The following is a 17,663-nucleotide window of genomic DNA, read 5'->3' as shown; positions in this document are numbered from 1 at the left end:
TTTTGGTCTTGGCCTAGACATGCTGCTGCCCACAGGTATCAGAGAGACTTATTACTGTAGAGTACTGAAGAGGAAAATATGAATCTTTTCATATGGAATTTTTAATTCGAACCATTTTTTTTATTCCATATATCAGATATTGACATATTTTTAATAACGACAGTCGATTAACTATTGGAATTCATTCAATTTATAGTCATAATCCTTACTAGCCGTAGATTATTATGGTCAAACACTCTATAATACTTACTTATTGTTATAATTATATTAATAACCCTATCCTAACTAGTAGAATTATTTAAACTTATAACTGTAATCCTTACATAGCATGGTGATAAAATAATAACACTATAATAATAATCCTTTGTGTTTATTCTGGCAGAGGCTGGCGGCACACCAAGACGTCCCTGGGACGCACATGGGGATCTGATTGTGGCCATGCATTGAAATAAAGACACACACTAACGGCACTGCTTCACAGATCATACATCATATGTCCCACAGGTAAGCCAGCGATGATGTTACCTTGATGACTCAGCGCTTGAAGGTCATGCTTCTTATATCAATCTATCCACATTGTTACGTCATCACTGTTCATTTCCTACCGTGAACATTACCTGAGCCAGTAGTGAGAAAGTGTAGACTGTGCACCATGAGTGAGTGTGGCCCCGAAGAGTGTAGTGCACCTCATAAAATAACAACCATTCTCTTTGACTTGGACAACACCTTGATTGCTACCAGGGAAGCTGATGCTGCAGCCTGTCTCAAGGTGGGATATGCTGTATTTCAAGGCATGGCTGTTCTCTCCTACATCATTGCCAAGTATTGTCCTTTAGGGTATTTCTTGATAAGAAGTCCGTTCCCCCCCCCAATATTCCACCCCAAGCCCCCTTAACCCCTCAAACAAGCTTGGGGACCTGTGGGGAATCGGGGTTTTGGGGGGATGAAAAATAAGTGAAATAAGGGCGTTAAAAATCTAAGGAAATTTACCTTAATATTTCGTATTTCCCTAACCTATTCTAGCCCCTAGACCCCTCCTGCTTGGACGTTAATCTAACCTAGCATAACCTTACCTAGCCAGTGGGGCTACGCTTCCCCTGGACCCCCTTCCCCACTAGGACATTAACCTAACCTAGCATAACCTAACCTAATCTAACAACCTAGTATAACCTAACCTAATCTTACCTAACCTAGCATAACCTAACCTAACCTAGCATAACCTAACTTAATGAGGGACCTCAAAAATTATACTATTATGCCTTAATGGTGTGGTGTGGAGATTCTCAGGGCGATGGAGATGGGTACAGTTTGGCGGCTTCCTTTATAAACACATGGAACCTCTTCCTTATGTCTGTATATCGCATATTAACCATTGCTGTTGCTAAATATCTCATGGTGACTTCTTTTTCTGCTGAACACTGGCACTGTTTGCTTTACTTCCCTCTACTGGGTAGCCATATTAACAAATGACAGGGAGCCTGTATCAGAATGCCTGACACATCTGTAAAACAAATGAAAAGTGTAACTGAACCTACCATGGAAAGTTGTGATTGACGACTTCAGGAATGGCCTCATGAGTGGCAGCACGTGATTGGAGGGATCATCTGTATAGATACCATGAAATCCTAATATGCTGCTACCCACAAATCCCAGTTATAAACAAAAGAATGTTTACTCTTGACTGGTGTAGAGCTCACTGAACTTAGAAAATGTCAGATTTCTCCACACTCTTGAGTTCAATTACAGGCATACTAAACACATGCCCCCCAATTTTTTTTTTTTTTTTTACAATTATGGCAAGGTCACCAAATCCTTCTCCATGACATGTGAGTTTCGTGCTTGTAAGTAACACGGACGTGATATCTAGATTAACCTTTTGTTCTATAGTTATTGTTTAAATAAGAAAATAGGGGTTCTTATCATGCACATGAATTTTATCCTTAAATCTAACTTGACCTAATCCTGCCCTAAACTGGTAGTGATTGAGTTTATATAATATAGGTATACAATAGTCATCATATATACAGAAATCTCTTGATTATCCAGCACATACCAGCCAAGATGTTGGCAGATGACTTCAAAAGCCAGGTAACCCACTAGGCCCTCTAACACCAACAACAGTATTCACAGCAATGATAGTAATTATGGCTGGAACAGTGGCACCGTGACATCATGGTACTTAATGCAGCTCACTGTGTACTAGCAGAATCTGCACTGCTTTATGTAGCAGAAAGAAACATACATTGCAAGTTATGACAAAATTTTTTCTCGGATAATTGTCACAGGCAGATAGTTTAAATACAGCTGAATTGTTGGCCCTGGATAATGTTGGACAACACATGATCGAGAGATTACTTTTATACAGTAAACTCCCTCTAATTTGAACTTATTGGGGAGGATCTGAGTGAATTAGTCAAAAGTCAGAATCATTCCGTGTTATCTCAAGCCCCTTGTGCCTCGACTTGGTGTGTCAGGAGGAAAGGAGAGAGGTGTATCAGATGCCCTGCTGTATCGTGGAAGTTAAGACACTGCACATTTCTTTTTTCTTTAATATTGTTTTTTTATGTAAAATTTGAATGCATCATTATATCCAGGAGTAGTTTATGTACTATAAGAATACATGTTTTGTTTTATACTTGTTTAACAATTTATATAAATATCAGTTATCGTTAAAACCACATTTTATTTGTTGATTTATTCTCATGATAATTTCTAGGTTCTTAATTTTGAAAATAGTGCAGCCAGTGATGCAAACCAAATTTTCTTATTTTGTGAACCAAGTAGAGATACATAGATATTTTCTAAAGGAAGTGGAGTGATGGTAAGCCAACAGGTTTACCAAGTGTGTTGGCTTACCAAGTTAACTGTGCCATATGGCAGAAATTGAACCAGTTTTCTTATCTGAACAGGGAACTGTATAGTAAGGTCTAGGTAATTCAAACCAATTCAGATTATAGAAGGTTTTGAAAAATTTTAACTGTCCTGAAACATCATATTATCCAAAATTCTAATTTTATGGGTTAAAATTAGAGGGAGTTTACTATATAATTATGTATTTATAATTCTCCCATGGTTACTTGTGTGGTCATAGAGCTTGACTTATTTTGACTATTAGCTCAGCACACTCATTGCTTGAATTATATTGCCTCAAACCAAGATATCCTACTTATATTGCTTCAAACTAGGTTACAACCACAATGCACTCATTACATTGAAGTGCTGATGAATTGTTTTGGAAGCTTAATAAAATCTAAGCTTCAGGAGAAAGGCAATGTGTTCGGGATCAAACTTGGGACTCTGAGCATGAAAGCCTAACATGTTACCAATTGAGTAATAAATGCATTTTGTGCTCAAGTTGGGGCTTGTATGTTTGGGTTACTACAGAGTGCTCTAGTATATCTGCAGCTTTGTACAATATTTTTCTTTATCTTCTTCCTATTGCATATTAAACTTTAGGATCTAATGGGCAAGTCAGGGTCTTAGTGTAGGAAAAATATATATACCTTTTTAATACAAACAAAAAGAGTGTGACTACCTTGAAACTATAAACTTATGCTGCCCTCCATGTGTCTGTCTCTTGGCCACATAACAGTGAGCGACATCTCAAAATTAAATCAGACAAAATGTTTAACCTCCTGACTAAGGGACTCCCCTATTCCAGTTTCAACTACTAAAGAATGAAATTATTTAGCTGAGGCAGTCTCTTTCAGATCACACCAGCTAAAGATAAGATATCATGTCTTAAGTGTTATCAAGTTTAAGGTTGTAAAAACACTAGTTAAAATTGTGATGGATACTGATAACTGGGTGGCTGAAGCAGTGGTTTCACAGGATTGGGCATGTGATGTATAGATGCAATGAATGTTGGCTCAATGATGACCTTACCAGTATATCATTGTCATTTTGTTTATGTCCTTATTTTCCCACATTTGGTTGCATTGTTCATGAGTCACAAGCATCTGGAACAAAAAAGTTCTCTCCCCTAGGTGGTTTTCTTTGACAGGGAGTAAGTTTGATTTCAGGGGTCGCCAACTAAGGTTATCAGGATCCCACCCCACAAGGCACTTTGTGGTGCAGTACCATTGCAAGTGTGCATCTCTTGGTGGGCAGCAGTGTCACCCACTGTGTACACCTTGATTGCTTACTGGTATGATTTTCTGTAATGAGTGAGTAGGATTGTTTGTACCTATGAAGACTTGTATATCCACCTCTGAAACTGTCACTTGTACTCATATATCCACTTTGGAAACTATCACCTGTATTCATATATCCACCTTTGAAACTGTCACCTGTACTCATATATCCACCTCGGAAACTATCACTTGTATTCATATATCCACCTTTGAAACTGTCGCCTGTACTCATATATGCACCTCAGAAACTATCACTTGTATTCACATATCCATCTTTAAAACTGTCACTTGTACTCATATATCCGCCTTGAAAACTATCACTTGTATTCATATATCCATCCTTGAAACTGTCACTTGTACTCATATATCCACCTCAGAAACTGTCACTTGTATCTCTACTTCTGAAACTGTCTCTGTTAATTGTTTTCAATCTGTTCTACTTTTGTTGTAAATCAATTTGAGATCGTAGGTAACTGTACTTTTGCTGAGTGCATTATTTGGTATGTACCTTATTCAAATCGTTGATAAATGTGAGGGAAGAAATGCTTTACGTTTTTATATTTTTTATGCGTGCTCTGTTGCTTGAAGGTTTGTGAGAGCTTCCTCTGAGGATGTCTTGATATCTCTCTCTCTCTCTCTCTCTCTGGATTTTGTTTATAGCTTTTGATTATATTGTTTTTGTTTGTTTGTTTGAAACATGCTATAAAGTGAAAATAGAGAAGAAAATATTAGGAATGTAATAGAGCAAGAGCATTTTAAAAAGTTCACATTTATAATTTTCTTGTGTACATGCAATTGAGAATTCTATTCAGTATATTTGAATGGTTTGAGTGAAGGAAGTGGAGTGAAATTTATAATGAATGAAACAAGAAAGGTGTGAGGAGGAGTGAATAGACTCAATTGCGTTTAAATGTAGATCACTTGGAAATCATTCAAAAGAAGGTTGTACAGGGATGTAGTAGCCCACACTGCATTGTATGGAACTGAAACACAGAATGTGGGGTGAGGAGGGAAGTGGTGGTTCAATGTTACAGAGGTGAGATGAGTGAGAAGCATGAGAAAGGTGTGTGAAGTTAAATGAAACTGAGGAAATGCAGAGGTATGGTGTTGAAAGATTGTTAGGCAACAAAGCACAGCAAGGAGTGTTACAATTCTTTGGGCATGTTGAGAGAAAATGTAAAGGTTAAGAACAAGATAATTGGAACACATGTATAAAGTGCAATGCCAAGAGAAAGACTACAGCTCATAAATGAGATCAATCAGTTGTGTAAATTTGTAAGGTGAGGGTTAGATGCAAGAAGGATGTCTGTGAAGCAAGGAAGAATGGTTAGAAGAATGGTAGGGATGAATGGAGAGCAGTTGTGAATATATAAATAGTGACACTGCCTCAAGAGTCCTGATGAGAGGTTCTGCATCATGTCCAACCAGCTGATGATCACAAGCAGGGGAAGGGGACACGTCTATTGTGGTGTAGCAGTGATAAACCAGCTTTACTGTCTATGTATGTGGAGAGACCCAGGCATGTTGCATAACTAGCTCTCAGTTATTGCTGTGGGTAAGAGTTGATCCTGTCTCCTATCTTAGAAACTTAGGGACTGAAATATGAAGGAATGCTTATGGATGTGTAAATTTATGGGTGTAGATGTCGTAGGTATCTTAGTAGTTTGATATATATTAGTTAGATTTAGACTGTAATTGCTTCATGGGGTGTTCAGAGACAGCTGTGTCCACATGCTGTTCCACATACTCATTTGCATTGAACCATTAACTTTTTGTACAGTAATATCTATAAAAACTTTTCTTCATTATGTACCATATATTTCTTAGTTCCTAAGCATTTAACAGCCTCAATTTCCATACAGCATTACAGCTTACCCTTCATTTTCATTAGCATATCCCAAATCTAGTAGTTAATGGTATTTAGTGCATCCTTCACTTGAAGTCACTTGCCCTGTGTGTAGATGAATATAAAATCCTGTGTAATGGCAATAGCACATATCTTAATTGATATATGATAATGAGGTATAATTTCTTTAATTTGCTTATATGGATAGGTAAGTAAATAGATTTATTTGTTTTCAGTTGAGTATAAACAATTGATGAATATGGCCAGCGGTGGGGATAGCCACTCCTCGACCTCTGAGGTAGACCAAGTGCAAGCCAACAGTGAATCAGATCAAATGGATTCAGAAGACAGCAAGGAGAGGGAGGAGCCACCAGCTGTACCTGATCCTGTTGAAAAAAGTGTAATGATTCTTGAACGAGCTAAATCAGACACTGAAAAATTTGCTGCCCTGTTGATGGTGACAAAACTTACCAAGGCAGGGGAGTTGAGTGAGACAGACAAGAAGAAAATTATGAATGCAGTGGGCTTGCCATTTTTAGCTCGTTTGATGAGGACCAGTGATGTGCCAGAAGGATGCCCACCTTTCATGTTCAAATCTATTGCATTAACAATATTAACTTCCCTAATGTCATGCTGTTCAGGCAGTCAAGTATTATATGGGCTGATCCCCATTCTGTGTGAAATAATTTCAAAGTCTGAGTTATATGAGACTGATCTTACTTTAATTAAAGACTCTTATCAGTGCCTGAAGTGTATAGCATCAGACAAATGTGGCAGTGAAGCTATCATTGACTATGAAGCTTTGAGCACACTTGTAGAAGCATATGCAGAGGGTAACTTTGGTTGTGATGATGCCATTGATGTCATCTTGATGGTTGTGTCTGAAGAAGGAACAAAAACTTGGGAAGATGAACCAGAAGCCTTCATGAAACTTATGACTCATGTTGCCCATGAATTTGTTGTAGATCATGGAGAAAATAAATTCAAGTTATGTAATGTTCTCACAAAGTTGTTACAAAGTCAGCCACAGTCAAGTGAAATGGAACAACAAGGGTGGAAACAAGATTTACATAAAGGCATATCAGATATAATATTCAGTAAATTAGGCAGAGAACATCGAATTAGTGGGCTTAGATTAGCAGGAGCAGCACTAGAAAATCTTGGTCTGCCTTGGGTTTTGCAAGCTGGAGCAGAAACAGACACAGGAGAGACAAAAGGGAAACAGCTTCTTCTGATGATGGTTCACTTGTCATGTATTGAAGTTCGTATGGGACTTGAAGATAAAACTTTTGAAGAGGTTGTCTCAATTGCATTGCCCATTACTGCTTGTTACTCAGTTATAGAAATGTCAGTAATTTTCCTTGTGAATGGGGCTGTAGATTTTGAGCAGAAACATAAACAACAGTTATATGAATCCCTTAAAGGTGCTATCAACGCAGTTCTGAAATTTCTTCAGGGAGCATCCTTTGAAGATACAGTTTTAGAAAATTCAAAGACTTATATGTTTGTATGTGCAACAATTCGTGTCCTCTGTGCTTGGCTGGCTGAGGAAACTGCAGCAAATAAAGATGATGTTTATAAAACTTTACCTTTTATTATTAAAATTTGTAAGCACAGCTTTGACCACAATAAAACCAGTGTCTCTAAGTCAAAAAAGAAAGGTCACTCTGTAGTGACTCACAAGGCAGAGGATAAGAAGAAATTGCCTGATGTACTTCGGTTTCTTCTCCCAGGGCTCTGTCATCTCACAGCGGAAGATGTTCCTCGTAGAATCTTGATTGATCTTGAGCTGGAAAATTTATTATTTGAATATTTTAGTTTCCACTGGAATAGTATCAAGGATGCTTTTGGTCCCCAAGTAAAGGAGGAAGTGGACATTCCTATAGCTAAGATACATGCTGCAGGTGAGGCCATGAGTACAATTAGTAATATATTTATGAACATTGTTGTGCAAGAGCCTGAGCGTGTACAAAATGATGTACTGTACTACTCAGTAATGAAATTTATCTTTTGTAAACTACCTGAAATTCCACCTGAATCATGTCACCTTAAACTTAGTGGAACTTTATGTATACTGGGTCTCATGATATTGAGGCACCAGCACCCTAATGTTAAGAGCACAGATTTCACAATATTCAGGTTTGTTCAGTCTACTGTTCGCTTCCTTTGGGATGCCCATAATGTTGAAGAGAGCAGAGATTATGCCACTCTGGTAGTGTCCTCAAAGTATGAGTCTGACTGGGGTTGTTTAATGGATCTGTGGTTCCTTGGTATGCATACACTGAGTTTTCTCCTTCCTATTATACCATGGCTGAGTGATTTCTTGATGGAAAGTGAATGGCCTCAAACTATTGTCGCCACTTTATTGACCGTCCGTGAAGGAGGCTTAGATGTGGGACTGAAGAGTGCCTTAGAAGACTTTTTGTCTTTGCTTTGCAAATCTTCAAACACTGCTAATAATATTCTCCAAGAAAAAGGGGTATTACAAGTTTGCAAGAATCACAAACTTGAAGAACTTTCTCATGTCTTTGGTGTAAAACTTTGAAGGATAAGTTTTTATATGTTAAACTGTATTTAGTTAGCTGGTAATTGGTTTGCAGCTAAAGTTCAACAAAATTAGTAGAATTGAATGTTATGAATTACTGTGATGTGAGGCATATGTCTGCCATTTAAAATTGTCTCGCAAACATAAACTAGGTAAAAAAGGAGTTTGGAATGCAGGTATTCTGTGGGTTGTAATGAGCTTTTCATGTGCTGTATTTCAGTTATGGACAGGATGAAAAGAGAAGAGGGTAGCTCACAAGCACACAAATATTTTGATATTCCTTTTCCGGATGTCAGATGGTCATGGCGTATGTGTTTATAAAGTCTTGACTTAATGAAAACGTCCCAGTTTTCTGTACTGAAAATTTGTTACTTTCTCATATTCATTTAGTGCTGATGGTTCAGTTACAAGATGTACTTTTTTCATAATATGGGTTGAGAATCCTTTATTTAGAATTCTTAAATATACATAGAAACCTCCAAAATCCAGTTGTAGAGTGCTGATGCTATTTTCCAAATTATTTGCAATCCCACAGCAGTGCTACATAAGAGCACTACAGTTTCGTAATTGATATTTTGTGACATCAGAATGCTCTGTGATGCATGTCTGATTCAGTATACGTATGATTGATTTATCACATCACTTAGTTTCTGATAAGTGTTGACTTTGATTTTTTGGCCCATAACTTAACTTATAGCTAGTTTTCCTAAACCTTATCTTAAATAGATGTGTGTGTTGTGTTGTGTTTGTGTGTGTGTGTGTGTGTGTGCCCCAGATTCTGGTAAAAATAGCTCTTTAATTTGAAAACTTCCACTTGCAAGCAGATGTAAAGGACTTTTGGCCTGTATTAACCATTGTTGTACAAAAATCTCACTGACTTGAGAGCCTTTAGTAAATTTATGGGTCACAGAGGATATTTTAACAAACAATTAATATTTTCTAAGAGTAGACACCATCCTTGCATCTCATTCCTGAACAAAGAAGGATTCAGTCAGTAGGGTAAAATTATTTATATATGTATAGGAGTATATACTTTTATAAATGTGAATAGTCTTGCAAGCTGACATTGATAGAAAAACTAAATATTGTGTGTGATATTTAGGCACTGAGTGAGAATGTCAGTAGAATCTTGGCCATAAGGATAGTTACTTAGTGAGTAAAAACATTTATTTTGATGTAAGATGTTGTACAATATTTTGCTAAGTATGAACCTATCTAGTTTGTCATGTGGCCACTGTGCTCATTGATTTGAGGATGAGAAAATAAAATAAAGAAGTGTTTTTACTGTATTTTTTAACTAAGTTAGATTATGACATACACATTTGAAGGGAAAAAGTAAAGTTAAGTTAGCTTCCTGAAAAATATGTTTCACTGTTAAGGGCAATAATTTTTACAAAAGATAATTCAAAGGAGTGAAACTACTTGCTATTGGTATTTGGAACAAGTGAAACTCATTTGCCTAGCCAAGGGATGACTGAGGATGGTGGTAAAGGTGTGCAGTTTATGATTCAAAAAAGAAAGTTCCAGGACACACTGCAGCAACATTCGGTTTGTATTCCAAGGCTAGAACATCACAAGGTAGCCAGATATACTTATATGTCTTGGACAGAATGGGTCATTGTAATATTTGTAATATTTGATGAGCTACAATACCATACTGTGGTAAAAATTTCTTTAATCTGATATTCTATGTCACTGCACTCACCATTGTCACTATTGGTGAGTGCATGAAAATGCTCTCTCATTGACCCCTGGCAGGAGGTGTGGGTGCATCTGGTGGGGCCCATTGGTGTATGAACTCTCTTAAAGGTGTGGACATTCCGTAGGAAGCCCCCCTGCATCTGCTGTGGTCTGAAAATTGGAATACATGCTAAAGACAAAGAAAATTAATTAAATGAATGAAAACTGAACAAAAGCCTATGCTAACAATAGATGAGAAAGGAAAGGAGAACCAGATAATAGTGGAGGTCAACTGAAAGATAAATATGGGAATGCTGAAGAAAAAAGCTGTTCAAAGATCAAACACTTACTTTTAGTTTTCCATGTAAGATAAAACAAGTCACACCTTGGAAGTGAAAGCATTTATTTATTTTCTTTTTTATTTATTTATTTATTTTTTTTACAAGGATACTGACCAAAGGTACAAAGAACAGGAAAATAAAAGACTGCTCAATGGCTGCTTCCAAGAAGTTAGTACAGTAACATGAGTTTCCAAATTGCTGACCAATCTTGTTCCAGAAGTGTGTTGATATCCCTCTCTTGAAGTAATTAGATATATGAAAAAGGGGAAAATGAACAGGCTGAAAGTTGGAAATAAATGAAAAGAGATAAAAGAATGGAAATAGTATAGGTGAACTTTTACATTAGTGGTATGAAAGTAGGAAATCTTGTGCAGTGAGGTGTGGGATGCATGCAGTTAATACATTTAAAAGAGCAGCAACTGGAAATAACAACGCAAGTTGCTTGGTTCCTGTTCAGTTAGACATCCAGCAAATACTGTTGATAAATGCTGAGTAGTGTGATCGTATGAGTGAATCGGTTTGGCTGAGATAATTGATGCATAATAAAGGAGTGGGTGATTGGCCAGAGCTCTGTAACACGATCGTTAATAGGTTTAAGAACATAGCAGTGTCTATATATCACTGAATAGATAGAACAGACAGAAAAGAAAGGTGAAGTAAGGGTGCAGAGATGGTTATAGACCGGAAGATGGAAACTTATACTAATAATTTATGCCAGCCTTTGAGCTGCCGCGTCACTCTAGCAAGTTACATGTACCAGGACCACAAAGTCGCCTTCCTTGTGTCATGGTACACCTTGGGATATCGTAGAAACACACAGACGGTGATCTGGAGGTGGAATAAATACTTAAACATGAGGAGTCCCGTCCAGGACTTGAACCCCAAACGTGGAAACGTAAGGTACAGCACCGTAGACAAGCGATGTGGCATCTTTGACTGTGGACACGTAACCATGAGAAAACTTTACATTTAAGATGAGATGAATATAATAAATATTATGAACACGAAGTGATCTTACGGATAATTATGTATTTCTTAATCCCTACCCATTTTGCATTTTTCGCTGACTATACAGTCAATGATGTACTGTACTTATTTGTTCCATGTATCTTATATTCTCTAGGTAGCATCATGGCTAGAAAATCGAGGAATGTCCACGGAGAAGAGTTTGAGTATTACGACAGATTATTTACACAAGTTCCGCGAGACTCCCGCCCCGGACTACCCCGCCGACCAGGAGGGACTCGACCAGTGGAGACGCGACATATGGGAGTCTGTTTTGCCGCCAGAATACGAACATCTAGGTAAGTAAACCAATTACTGGGACGAAATTACAGAAAGTAATTTTGTTTGAGACTATGTCTAGTTAATACAGATTGAAATATGTCACAAACTGGTTACATAGTAAGAAAAGAACAAAAAACTGACATTTCGAGATTGTAGGAAGATGCTTAAAATATTCGAATATGAACCATAATTTTTACCGAACTGTTAAACACATCAAGGAATATTAAAGCCTTATTCATGTAAGGTGAAAGTGACAATTAAAATTAAATGAACAATAGATCCACGAAACGGTCAGTTATTTACACAAAACATGTAGCGCTCTCTCTCTCTCTCTCTCTCTCTCTCTCTCTCTCTCTCTCTTTGATGAGACTAGGAAAGCCGCACAGACTTATCACTTATTGGAAACTCATATCGATTACAGTCAGTGGTAAGTAATTAGAAGCTTGAAGAGAATAGTAAGAAACAGGAATGATTGAGGTTAATACATTTATCAGAGAGAGAGGGGGGGGGGGAATCTAAATTCAGATTTATAAGAACAAGCGAATTTCCTGTTTTCTTTCTTTAGCTTCCTTAGAAGTCAGCAATAATACAGTACTACCATGTTTACGTGTCCTCAGGTGGCAACACTACTGTCACACATTTGGTTAAACAGAGTATATTAAAATAACGACAGACGCAGTAGCTCCTGGCTTTGATCGTTTAAAGAAAGATAATATCCATACCTGTGTAAGTTTTAGAAATGCAGATATGTGAGATGGAAGGTGGATATTTTTCGTAATGCATATAGCCGGAGACCTTTCACTCACTGAATCGTGGTGAAATGTTCAGTAGAAGTTAGATGTTTTTCGCAATACATAATAGCCAGAGCACTTTCTCTTCATGAATCGTGGTAAAATCCTAATTGCGTACCCATTAAAAGGAGTGCAACACAACGAAGTAAAAAATGAAATTCATCTCTCCAGATCAAGATTTAAACGTAGGCTATCACGTACAGTAAATTGACTGATGCAGAAGACTGCTAAATGTAACAGCCTTTTATATGTAGTTTCCTTAGCCTGTAGGAAGGTCAATGACTTGTTAAAGGAGAAACAGTTGTTATGTTTATTATGAAAAGTGGCTATCCTTAACGTATCAACATATTAAGGTTTGTGCTTGAAACGATACTAACACACACACACACAGACAGTCAGACGGTCAGTCAGTTTATCTATCTATCTATCTATCTATCTACTTATCCATCTGCCTGTCTTTCTATCTGTGATAAATAGATAGATAGATAGATAACTATATAGATATGCAGATGGATAGATAGACGGATGGATGGATAGACACATAGACAGGTAGGCACGTAGATGTATTAGACACACTCCTGCATCAAAAGTTACACGCAAGACTTTTCTGGAGTACATAACTGAATGGACTCGGGAACAAGCAGCCGGAGCAGAGTGGATAGAGTGCAGTGCAGTTTTCAATTTGGTATCACATTTCAGACAGCGTGTACTTAGTGTGGAAACGTGAAAGGCTGAGCCACCTGTGCCTGAAGCCGTGCGTCAGGCAGTTGCTTGATGACCTTGGAACGCACTTCACCATAGGAATAGTAACGAATGGTAAGTAGCTACAGTGAATATAAGAAGTACTCCTGTTTACTCTGCTCACGCCAAGGAAGAGTGACGTATTACTTGTTACATTCACACTTGCTGCATGTCCCTTTGTCTCTTACATGTATACTGCAATGTAAGCTGCTTCAGGTTCCAACACCCCAAGACTCAGTGTGGCACTACATGTATTATATCTTACACGTTTGCAAGTGTGTTGTGAATTTCGAGAATGATGCTTTGTCACTTTTCAGTACTGATAATTACAGCATATGATACATTTTTAACGTTAATAGACGGTGATCGCAGCAGTAAAAGGGTAAAATGTCTAGTTGTTTTTGCAAAAATACACCATACTGTTGGGGAAAAAAAAACATTGACAACCAAGTCAGTTTGCAAGTAGCCAATTAATTATATTTGCTAAGCGGCTGTTTGTTTGTTTATTTGTGTGTGTGTGTGTGTGTGTGTGTTTATCTATTTATATCTATCTATTTATGTTTTTACAAGATTGGTTCAAGCTCATCATTCTTTTTTTCTCCCAAGATATAATATTTTCTTTGAATTTCTGCACTCTTATTACACACACACACACACACACACACACACACACACACACACACACACACACACACACACACACACACACACACACACACACACACACACACACACACACACACACATCATCATCATCATCATCATCATCATCATCATCATCATATGGCAATCTGTTAAGGAAGCAGTCCAGGTATTACAGTAATTGAATAGTGAATGAACTCCCGTGTATTGGACAAGGACTCGTGACGCCAAGCACTCCCGTGGAGTGATATATATAACGTGTATATCCAAGCTTTTGTGTGAGATGTGCACTTTGTTACTTTTTTAGGTCCATCAGTAGCTCAGTGGGAGAAGGTGAAGGAGACAGGGGTCCAGAAGTATTGTGACTCAGTCGTGATAAGTGGAGACCATAATGTGGAGAAACCTGACAGGGCCATTTTTGACATCGCTCTTGCAGAGTTACAGGTAAGCTCTCTCTCTCTCTCTCTCTCTCTCTCTCTCTCTCTCTCTCTCTCTCTCTCTCTCTCTCTCTCTCTCTCTCTCTCTCTCTCGTTATTTTCTGTTTTTTTTTCTTAAGTAATAGGAAATTCAAACCCAGTGTTGTGAGAAGTACGTCCGCTGAGAAGTCCGTCCTGCGTGACTTTTTTTTTTTTTCATGTAGGAGAGTACTGGCCAAGGGCAACAAAAAATAAAATGTAAAGAAAAAAAGGTCCATTGAGGTGTCAGTTCCCCCAAAATAAAGGGCCAAAAGGATTATTCAAGTTTTAATAGGACTCATTTCACCAACTGCCCTGTCACATCAAACAAACAGGGAAGGTCCACTGCTATGTAGTCTGTAGGAACATGTTCAAGCACAAATAATTAGTATTCAAATGTAGTCAAACTGACAAACTAGCCTAAATATACCGCGGGGAGAATGCCCTCCATATGATCAGATTTCTACCTCTCATTTCTCTTGACCTCCAGCTTGACTGTTGACTGTTCGAGCACAAATAACTATCAAAATATAATCAAACAATCGTATTATTTTTTTAAACACCACTATCAGGCTGGGGCTTGTGCTTTCGTCCCTCCGCGCATAATTTGTACTACTGAACAGGCGCCAGGGACATTTTTCCCAAGGGGACATATTTCCCATAAGTATCAGCTGTAAATGGATAATATAGACAATCATGTTGTCATCCGCTCAGTCACTGGGGTTTATCATTCTAAAAGAACCAGAGATACGTTGTCAACACCAATTCTTTCTTACAGCGTAGTAAAGAAGTGGATTGCTGAGTTGAAACAGACGATCCTTCTTTAAGACGATCCTCCTCCGGGAAAGCCAGTTACCGTCACCACACGGAAGACTATTGCAAGAAGTCGACAGAGTTTTGGTAGATTGTCTATAAGTAAGAACGAGTCATCTTCCAGGTTCTCTCTGTTACGTTTGAATCAATTCTTTTATACTGCACTGTTGGAAAGTCTATCCTTCCTTAGTATTATTATCATATCTTTGGATTTCCTGTAGTAATAAGCCCCTGTTACATTGCCGCTGACCTGGGCATCTCCCAGGATGTATAAGCACATCCAGCGCACAATTTCGAAAGGCCATCCAGTCATTTTAGAGGTGAGCCTAATGAGTCTCGCCTGCGATTCGTAACCATGGATGAGACTTGAGTCCATCACTTCCAACCAGAGACAAAGGAACATTCGAAGTTGTGGAAATTCACGTATGTAATGCATCTTCAGTTCCGAGGAAAGCCAAACAAGTGGTGTTTACCGGCAAGATCTTGGCCTCCATTTTGTGAGATACATTGTAGAGGGAGTGGTAAAGCGTCACATGCCTACTGCAGTCATCTCTAGATGAAGTTATGCAAATTTTATGGTACCAGCAGTCTCTTTGCTTCTAAGTTTTTTTTTTTTTTCTCTCTCTCTCTTTTCCAGGTGAAGCCTTGTGAATGCGTCATGGTTGGAGACAAGATTGAGGCGGACATTTTGGGAGGAAAGAACGTTGGTGTAAAAATGACTGTCTGGCTCAATGGAAGAGGCAAAGTAGCTCCGAATGATATTGTACCAGACTTTACTATTGATAACATAAAAGACCTTCAAACAGTGTTATATAAGTCGTAGGTCGTTTCCAAAGCCTAATACGATACCTAGTAAAGCTTTGGCCTGTACTTAGATAACAAGTGACGCGTTCAATATCACTCTCATAGCAGCAAGATGGGTGGACGGAGGCTCTTTTACTCAGACGTCATGTATGGTCATTCTTTTAATAAAGAAAACAAAAAAAAACATACTTCAAGCACCCACAGTCTCATACATGTTACAGGTGTGATTACGGGTTGCCTGCAGGGTCTGGCCACGAGTCTGTTCCTATATTATAAGCTGCCGCGGGTACTGAGGGTAAGGTAACATTTTATTGGGCAATGATAGTGGCTGTGTCAGTGATGAGTTGTGTGACCAGTTTTTGGTTAGTTTAGTCGAAGGTTTGAGAGAAGCGATGAGTATAATTATTTCATACATGATTTGCGTTTATTTGGCATTAACTTTGTACGTAAAAATGATAAAAAAATAAACAAAATAAAAACAAATAGATATAAAATTAAGATTATATCGTTAGAGACATGGTGTAGTATATGATCTTATTTATATATCCTGTGTTCTAGAGAATTTAAAATGCCGAAAGTAAACGAATTTATATTTTTCATTTAGTCATGTAATGGTCACATTAGTCCTAAGATATTCTTATAAACACCTTTGCATTGCACCTTTTTGTCGTAATGCGGGAAAACCTCAGGAAGCAATGAGAAAATATAAGTTTAAGCATAGGTTAACATTCCGTTCATGACACGTGGCTACCATGCCTTTATTCTTGCACTGATACTAAAGGAAGTGAGTGTACATTGTAAAGCGTTGTGGAAAAAAATCACTTTGCTTCATTCTAAAGAAAATCAGAACTCAACAACTTGATCATCGGAAAAATGAATGTCTGACGAAAAGTTATTTTTAGTTTTAGAGATAGAAGGGTATTTTGATTAATCATAATTCAACTTACATGTGATTAATGTTGTTAGGAGAAGAGCCACAAAAGCCTTTTTAAAGATATGTGATGATTGCAGTTTATTTATTTATCTTTTATTCATTCATTTTATTTTATTATTTATTTACTTTTTATTTATTTATTTATTTGTTTTTACATAGGAACAGTGAACTTTGATAATTTGTGGTGTGGCATTGACGGCAAGCCCCTTGCTTGCTAATTTTACTTGCATTTTTATAAGGAGTTTTGATAAATTTAATGGTACTTGTTACTTCTAAGTCGGCAAATTATAAGCTGCTGTTAACAACAAGTCTATGTTAATGAAAATATCGATTGTAGATTTGTAAGATAAAATCAGTCTGCCTTAAAACACACACACACACACACACACACACACACACACACACACACACTTTGCTGTACTGTGTTTTCTGTGTACTGTTTCCAGGGTCCAACCACTAGAAAGGTTGTATTAGATTATTATTATTATTATTATTATTATTATTATTATTATTATTATTATCGTTGTTGTTGTTGTTGCTGTTGTTGTTGATTGATGGAGGTTTTTTTATTTCTTTGTGTCTGTTACGCCACTTTATCGTCAGTTCTATTAGTAATTTTCTTGCCATGTATTCAGTGTGTGTGTGTGTGTG

The 17,663-nt window shown here is 37.6% G+C and overlaps 1 protein-coding gene across 8 annotated transcripts in view; it reads left to right on the top strand.

Moving 5' to 3' along the window:
• LOC135106823 (neurochondrin homolog) overlaps positions 1-17,663 on the top strand; it is an 89,051-nt gene that overhangs the window by 70,537 nt on the left and 851 nt on the right. For 2 of the 8 annotated variants that reach the window (XM_064016170.1, XM_064016168.1), the window contains exons 2-7: positions 383-504; positions 742-769; positions 11,669-11,849; positions 13,323-13,439; positions 14,314-14,450; positions 15,912-17,663. The exon at positions 15,912-17,663 is cut by the window's right edge and continues 851 nt beyond it. In XM_064016170.1, the coding sequence (XP_063872240.1) occupies positions 494-504; positions 742-769; positions 11,669-11,849; positions 13,323-13,439; positions 14,314-14,450; positions 15,912-16,097 (660 nt within the window). In that variant the 5' untranslated portion in view covers positions 383-493 and the 3' untranslated portion in view covers positions 16,098-17,663. The other 6 variants (XM_064016169.1, XM_064016173.1, XM_064016171.1 and 3 more) reach the window with 6 other exon arrangements.

This window comes from Scylla paramamosain, chromosome 14 (genome assembly GCF_035594125.1).
Source record: "Scylla paramamosain isolate STU-SP2022 chromosome 14, ASM3559412v1, whole genome shotgun sequence".
In the NCBI taxonomy this organism is placed as follows: Eukaryota; Metazoa; Arthropoda; class Malacostraca; order Decapoda; family Portunidae; genus Scylla; species Scylla paramamosain.
Note: the sequence above shows the minus strand (reverse complement) of the source record. Positions and strands in the feature narration are given on the sequence as shown.